We start from the raw sequence: 7,461 nt of genomic DNA, 5'->3' as shown, positions 1-7,461 counted from the left end.
CTCAGTGGTTGTTTCTCCAAGAGGGATATCATGCACTGCTGAGTGTAATGACTACAGGCTCAATCTTTCAAATGTGATGGGTTTGGGGATGGATTGACCTTTACACTGACTAGATTCCTGTTTCCACTCAACATACCATATCATATGAGCATTTGTCTGATCTTTAAACCTGACCAAACACAGCAGAGCTATAACAAAGGATTTACGATTATTTTATTGGATAGCAAAGGATTCGTGCCTTGTTCTCATTTGCAAAACCATTCTATATTTACAGTGCAGGCTGTTCAAGGTCTTTCCTCCAGTAAGTAAGAATGAAAAATACACAGTACACCACTTACATGATTTATAAACAATTGCCAGTGGATTCCAGATTATTACTCTCTTCCTACAGACAATGGTGTAACTGTGCACACTATAGGACACAGAAACAATAGCTATACCTGTCATGCTTGTCATATTACATAATACCACAAACACAATGTCTATACAGACATATATAACAACCTCTTGATAACCAGCTATCCATTCCTTCTGCATCCTCTCTGTCTTTTATCTCATAACCTTTGCTCTTGRTTCCACACACACCAACAGGCACGACAACGCCTCTTCCCCCTCAGGAGGCTGGAAAGACTGCAAGGCACAGAGGGTAGTGCATACGGCCCATCACTGGGGCCGAGCTCCCTGCCATCCAGGACCTCTGTACCAGACAGTGTCAGAGAAAGGCCCTAAAAATTGTCAAAGACTCCAGCTACCCAAGTCACAGACTGTTCTCTCTACTACCGCACGACAAGCAGTACTGATGTACGTACCAAGTCTGGAACCAACAGGACCCTGAACAGCTTCTAACCCCAAGCCATAAGACTACTAAATCGTTAACCAAATAGCTACCCGGACAATCTGCATTGACCCTCTTTGCACTAACTCGTTTGATTCATCACATACGCTGCTGCTACTGTTTATTATCTATCCTGTTGCCTAGGCACTTTACCCCTACCTATATGTATATATCTACCTAAATTACCTCATACCCCTGCACATCAACTTGGTACTGGTACTCTGTGTATATAGACAAGTTATCGTTACTCATTGTGTACTTGTTCTTCATGTTACTATTTGTTCTATATGTTTCTCTCTGCGTTGTTGGGAAGGGCTAGTAAGTAAGCATTTCACTGTTAGTCTACACCTGTTGTTTACGAAGCATGTGACAAATACCATTTGATTTGATGGTTTTCACCATCTGCTCTCAAGTATTCTCCATGTCTCTAATGAGTCTAATCCAACACCCTGTTTGCAATATCTCGCATATTCTCTCTCTCTCTCTCTCTCTCTCTCTCTCTCTCTCTCTCTCTCTCTCTCTCTCTCCCTCTCTCTCTCTCTCTCTCTCTCCCTCTCTCTCTCCCTCTCTCTCTCCCTCTCTCTCTCTCCCCCTCTCTCCCTCTCTCTCTCCCTCTCTCTCATTCACACACACTTCACACCCTAGTTTCTTGCTGTCTAGATTTCTACCACACACTTAGACACTTCCAACCTATGCTCTCTCCCTATCTCTCTATTCTTTCTCTGCTTCCTTTGAGCTATGGATCGTTTGATGTATTTTCATCACACTGGGCATTTGGTTGGGATTATTATTCATTATTCAGGACTGTTCTCCTCTACCCCCCAGCTGGTGTGATAGACAGGGYTCCAGCCTGGCAGCCTCCCTCCCTGGGTCTGGTGGTGAATCACACTTTATGTATAGTGACCTGGGCTCACCAGGAATTAACATTTAAGAGGCGTGCAGTGGCAGCCCACATGCACAGACAGAAAAAGAACAAAGACAAAAGTAGGCATGCACTCACTCATACAAACAAGAAACCAGATTATTTAATTGCTATTAGGTAAGGCAAACACCCCGCCCAATCCCCAACTCCCCATTCCCCAAATCCCCACTGCGTGACTAGATGCGACTTACAAAATGAGCAGTGAACACTGATAAATCATTTTCATGAGCTCTGGTGGTCTTCGCCAACACTTAGGATGACATGGGTGATTGGTCACGGTGCACAATAGTCTCAAAGGCGCTGGTAAAAAAAAAGAGAGCGATAGAGAGAGAAAGCGMAGTGCAAACAGAACCCCCCCCTTTTTTTATCTGACAAATGGAGCCCTTGGGATGTCACGTGTTTACACATTGATTATTTTGGGTTAACTATAAAACAACATTACATGTTTACTATGCATGTTTTATGTGTTCCAACTATCATGCAACATTAGGCTACAAGATCATTTTAAAAGATAAACGTCGAAAAATACGTTGCTTATTATATATCTATTAGCATACATTGGCATGTTACAGGCTATATCTTCTCATTTAAACAAGTTAAGTACACATTAAGTAGGCCTAGGCTATACATCAATACGTTGTGTTCAGACTTACAATAGCAAGCACTGATATTTATATAATATGTTTCTGCAAATCAACATAAAATCGTCTGCAAATTGAATCAGAGTATGCTAAACCAGTAAAAGACTAACAAACAAGCAAACACACGACACATTCGGATCTGATGTAAACGTATCCCATACGTACCTCGGATAAAAACGGACTTCATTTTGGAGATAGAATCCAAAAGAAGGCACCTCTTGTGTGCGTGGTAAAATACTTGTTCTCTGCTTGAAAAGCAAAGACCCTGTTCAGAGGGATAGCAGTGGAAAATCCAGGGCACCGTCCATGAAAACTTTAMCCCAAGGTTTTAACATAGAAGCGAGATGGAGAACGCAGTCTCCTCTTCGCGCCACGCTTAGTCATTTGAGAGGTGCGCAGGGAACAAAACCTCCGATTTACATCCGAATACAGGCAACCCAAAGGAACGTATCCAAACGGACCACATAAACGCACGGGTGGCAGCAATCCAATCGGCTACAGAATTAAAACCAGCAGCTGTCCACGGTCAAGAACAGTCATATATCCAATCATCCTTCGTGTGGTTTCCAACGCAGAGTTATCCTAGATGAGTAGTTCATTGTCGGTTAGCTTGTGAGGGTGGGGATCCAAAGACCTGCGCATCTCTAGCAGCTTAGAACAAGACAGGGCAGTGGGGAGATGCAGGCGCGCGGGCGTCTTTTTGAGCCAGAACGTGAGGAGGCAACTGAGATCATGGACTCATTGACACAGGCAGCCCAATTCGGATATTTTTTTCCACTAATTGGTCTTTTGACCAATCACATCTGATCTTTTGACATCTGCTCTATTTCAGAGCTGATCTGATTGGTTAAAATACCTATTAGTGAAATAAATATCAGAATTGGGCTGCTTGTGTAAACGCAGCAAATATGTTGGTGTTGCTGAACTTCTCTGTACTCTGATCACAACCCATATCGTGGGACAACAACACGCAGAACCGATGATCGCAACAAACGACATCCACTTGGCAAAAACTGGTTGTATCAACGTTGTTTCCACGTCATAAAAAAAACACACAAAGAAACAATATGATGAGATGAATCAATGTGGAAAACTGATTGGATTAGTGAAAAGACTACTATTTTTTTACCCAACTTTTAACCTAAATCCAATGGCATGGTGACATTTGTTGTTGATTTAACGTTAAATTCACGTTGACAACTCAACCAAATGTAAATCACAACTAGACGTTGAAATTATGTCTGTGCCCAGTSGGTAATACGCATCTCAGGACCATTATGTGATGGACAGCAAACAAATTGTATATTTTTATTTTGTGATAGGTGTTGGTAGTGCTCTTGATTTATCTCGACCCGTTTAATTGATTGTAACACGACATAGAAAATGAGCTTATATCATAGGCTAGTCGTAATGATAGGTGAGAATGAGATCTCCCTATCAGGCTATTCTAAATTAAGAGAGAGAGACGCCTCCCAGCGGTGGTGTGAACACTCAAGTTAGCGCACCTCCCTGACTTTACTGTCTCAACAAGCCTATATTATATAACTATTATACATGTTGCTGTAAAAAGCACACCATTTAATAGAAGCCTATCAGTCGGTGTTTCATGAAATGTTTGCCACAGAGAAGACAAACATGTTTTTTCTTTCAATATCTGTAAAACACACTTCAACAGAGATTTATGTTTTTGCCTTTTCCACCTTGCCTCATTGTGTTTATGCTAATCAGCACCATGGACAGCGCACATATCCACCSCGCTCTTTCCCCTCTAGACGAGTAAACTTGAGGCTATCCTGCACTAAGGAGTACAGACGAGAACACTGGCTGTTGTAATTACCTGTCCTGTTTACATGATAGATGGATGATCTGGTTCCATGTGTTCAATGACCACTGTGTGCAAGTAACAGCAGGCCTAGCTCATGCAATGGAAATTAGCGTGTTGTTTACTAAACGGAACACTATTTTGCGCCATAGAAAACATAAACTCATCAAAAAAAGAAATGTCGCCTCCCGGGTGGCGCAGTGGTCTAGGGCACTGCATCGCAGTGCTAGCTGCGCCACCAGAGTCTCTGGGTTCGCGSCCAGGCTCTGTCGCAGCCGGCCGCGACCGGGAGGTCCGTGGGGCGACGCACAATTGGGCTAGCGTCGTCTGGGTTAGGGAGGGTTTGGCCGGTAGGGATATCCTTGTCTCATCGCGCTCCAGCGACTCCTGTGGCGGGCCGGGCGCAGTGCGCGCTAACCAGGGAAGGCCAGGTGCACAGGTTGTTTCCTCCGACACATTGTGCGGCTGGCTTCCGGCGTTGGACGCGCTGTGTTAAGAAGCAGTGCGGCTTGGTTGGGTTGTGCTTCGGAGGCGCGTGGCTTCGACCTTCGTCTCTCCCGACGTACGGGAGTTGTAGCGATGAACAAGATAGTAATACTAGCGATTGGATACCACGAAAATTGGGGAAAAAGGGATTAAAATATAAAAAAATATAAAAAAAAAGAAATGTCCTCTCACTGTCACACTGCTTTATTTTCAGCAAACTTAACATGTGTTCATACAAATATTTACAACAACAAGATCAACAACTGGGCAATAAACTGAACAGTTCAACAGACATGTGGACTAACAGAAATTTAATAATGTGTCCCCTGAACAAGGGGGGTCAAAATCAAAAGTAACAGTCATATCTGGTGTGGCCACCAGCTGCATTAATCTATGCAGTGCATCTCTTCCTCATGGACTGCACCAGATTTGCCAGTTCTTGTTGTGAGACGTCACCCCACTCTTCCACCAAGGCACTGCAAGTTCCCGGACATTCTCTGGGGGAATGCCCTAGCCCTCACCCTCCGATCCAACAGGTCCCAGACTCCTCTATGGGATTGAGATCCGGGCTCTTCGCTGGCCATGGCAGAACACTGACATTCTGTCTGTGCAGGAAATCACGCACAGAACGAGCAGTATGCTGGCTGGCATTGTCATGCTAGAGGTCATGTCAGGCTGATCCTGCAGAAGGGTACCACATGACGGGAGGAGGATGTCTTCCCTGTAACGCACAGCGTTGAGATTACCTGCACATGACAACAAGCTCAGTCCGATGATGCTGTGACACACTGCCACAGAGCCATGACGGCGACCCTCCACCTCGATCCCGCTCCAGTAAGGCCTCGGTGCAACGCTCATTCCTTCAACGATAAACGCGAATCCGACTCATCCCTGAATTTTTGTTTGTTGAGACAAAACCGCGACTTCCAGTGAAGAGCACTTTTTGCCAGTCCTGTCTGTCCTCCAGCGACGATGGGTTTGTGCCCATAGTTGCGCCGTGTTGTTGCCGGGATGTCTTCCGCTGATGTCTGGTGTAGACCTGCCTTAACAACAGGCCTACAAACCCTCAGTCCAGCCTCTTAAGCCTATTGCGCGACAGTCTGAGGCACTGTGGCAGGGGTTGTGGCCATTCCTGGTGTAAACTCGGGCAGTTGTTCGTTGCCATCCTGTACCTGTCCTGCATGAATGATCTCAGAATGTCACCGATCATGTGCAGGTTCCTTGTTAGCACGTGTGTCTGCCCGACTGTGAGGCGATCAAGCTGTCCGAAGCGTAGTCGCTTGTCTTCAGGCCCGTCTCCTCTAATGAATGTCCTGTCGCACTCATTGGAAAGAAGCAGAGGAATCGTCAGACCAAAATGCCAGCGGGGTACGCTGTTCATCCTTTTATTCGCTTAATACTGAGCTGAACACTGAAGTTAACAAAATACAAAAAGAATACGCCGAAAATCAGTCTCTGACAAGGTCTGCAACCAACACTAAACAGAAAATAACCACCCACAACTAACAGTGGGAAAACAGGGTACCTAAGTATGGTTCTCAAACAGAGACAGCGAAAGACAGCTGTCCCTGATTAAGAACCATYCCCGGCCAAAACATAGAAATACAAAACCTAGACATACAACCATAGAATGCCCACCCACATCACACCCTGACCAAACAAAAAATAGAAACATACAAAGCAATCTACGGTCAGGGCGTGACAGTGCCATCCCACTGTACAAAAACTGGTTGAATCAATGTTGTTTCCACGTCATTTCAAACCCAGAAATGTCAATGTGATGATGTTCAATCAACGTGGAAAACGAATTGGATTTGCAWAAAGTAATCCATTTAACTTAATTTAATCTTTTTTTGACCCAACTTTTAACCTAAATCCAATGACATGGTGACGTTTTTTGTTGATTTCACCTTGAATTCACYTTAGTTGACAATTCAACCAAATGTAAATACAAAACTAGAAGTCTGCCCAGAAGGATAGACAACACATACGTAGCTTCAGAAAACAAAACACAAATCTGTTAAGGTCAGTAATTTGTGCAAATCTCTGCATTCATTATCTGCCTGTCACACTTGGCATCCATTCACATGAAACAGACATTCTTTATTCCATCGTGGCTGGGACCTCTGTTCCCAACAAGATCTCATAGTCTCATTTCAGGATTCAACATTTGTCAAATTTTGGAGGGTTAAGTTTGGGCATCAATTCTGACTGGTTAWGGTAAGGGTTAAGGTTTAGGATAGGGTTAAAGCAGTAATGGTTGGGTGTAGGCATTAATTCTGACTGGTTAAAYGTGCAATATGCAGAAATCACAATTTCCTGGTTGCTACAATTCTAATTGTTCTCCCAATTTCAGCTTTTCTGACATAACAAGCTATGTATAGTGTAGAGAATCATTGTACCGAATCATACCGAAATAACTTTTCAATAACCAGAAATATWGTATTTTCAGCTGTTTGAAGCTGGTGTACAAAACTGAAAGTGAAAGACACGAAAACAAAACTTAAAAACAGGAAGCATTGAAATAGCTAACATAGAACAGATCGACCGCTTCTTAGACTTGCTTTCAATGAAAATGACAGATATATAACTCACATTTCTATGTGAATTTGGCCTGTTCACCCAAAAAGTTACATAATGCAGCTTTAAGGTAAGGGTTAATGTTTGGCATAGGTTTGAAAAAAATTAAAAAGAGTGCTTGGCACTGGGATTGAACCCGCAATCCTCGGAGCCGGAGCGCACAGGTAATAGGAAC

At 43.7% G+C, this 7,461-nt stretch overlaps 1 protein-coding gene and 1 pseudogene across 1 annotated transcript in view; one reads left to right on the top strand and one right to left on the bottom strand.

Annotated features, from left to right (window-relative positions):
* LOC111980364 (reticulon-4 receptor-like) overlaps nucleotides 1-3,079 on the bottom strand; it is a 62,553-nt gene extending 59,474 nt beyond the window's left edge. The window contains exon 1 of the mRNA XM_024011084.2: nucleotides 2,564-3,079. Coding sequence (XP_023866852.1) covers nucleotides 2,564-2,585 — 22 coding nt within the window. The 5' untranslated portion in view covers nucleotides 2,586-3,079. The remainder of the gene's footprint in view (nucleotides 1-2,563) is intronic.
* Nucleotides 1-7,461, top strand: part of LOC111980014 (piggyBac transposable element-derived protein 4-like) — a 459,185-nt pseudogene that overhangs the window by 80,074 nt on the left and 371,650 nt on the right.

The sequence above is a fragment of the Salvelinus sp. IW2-2015 genome, linkage group LG20, assembly GCF_002910315.2.
Source record: "Salvelinus sp. IW2-2015 linkage group LG20, ASM291031v2, whole genome shotgun sequence".
In the NCBI taxonomy this organism is placed as follows: domain Eukaryota; kingdom Metazoa; phylum Chordata; class Actinopteri; order Salmoniformes; family Salmonidae; genus Salvelinus; species Salvelinus sp. IW2-2015.
The sequence above is the reverse complement of the archived record's forward strand: the minus strand, read 5'-3'. Positions and strand labels throughout refer to the sequence as shown.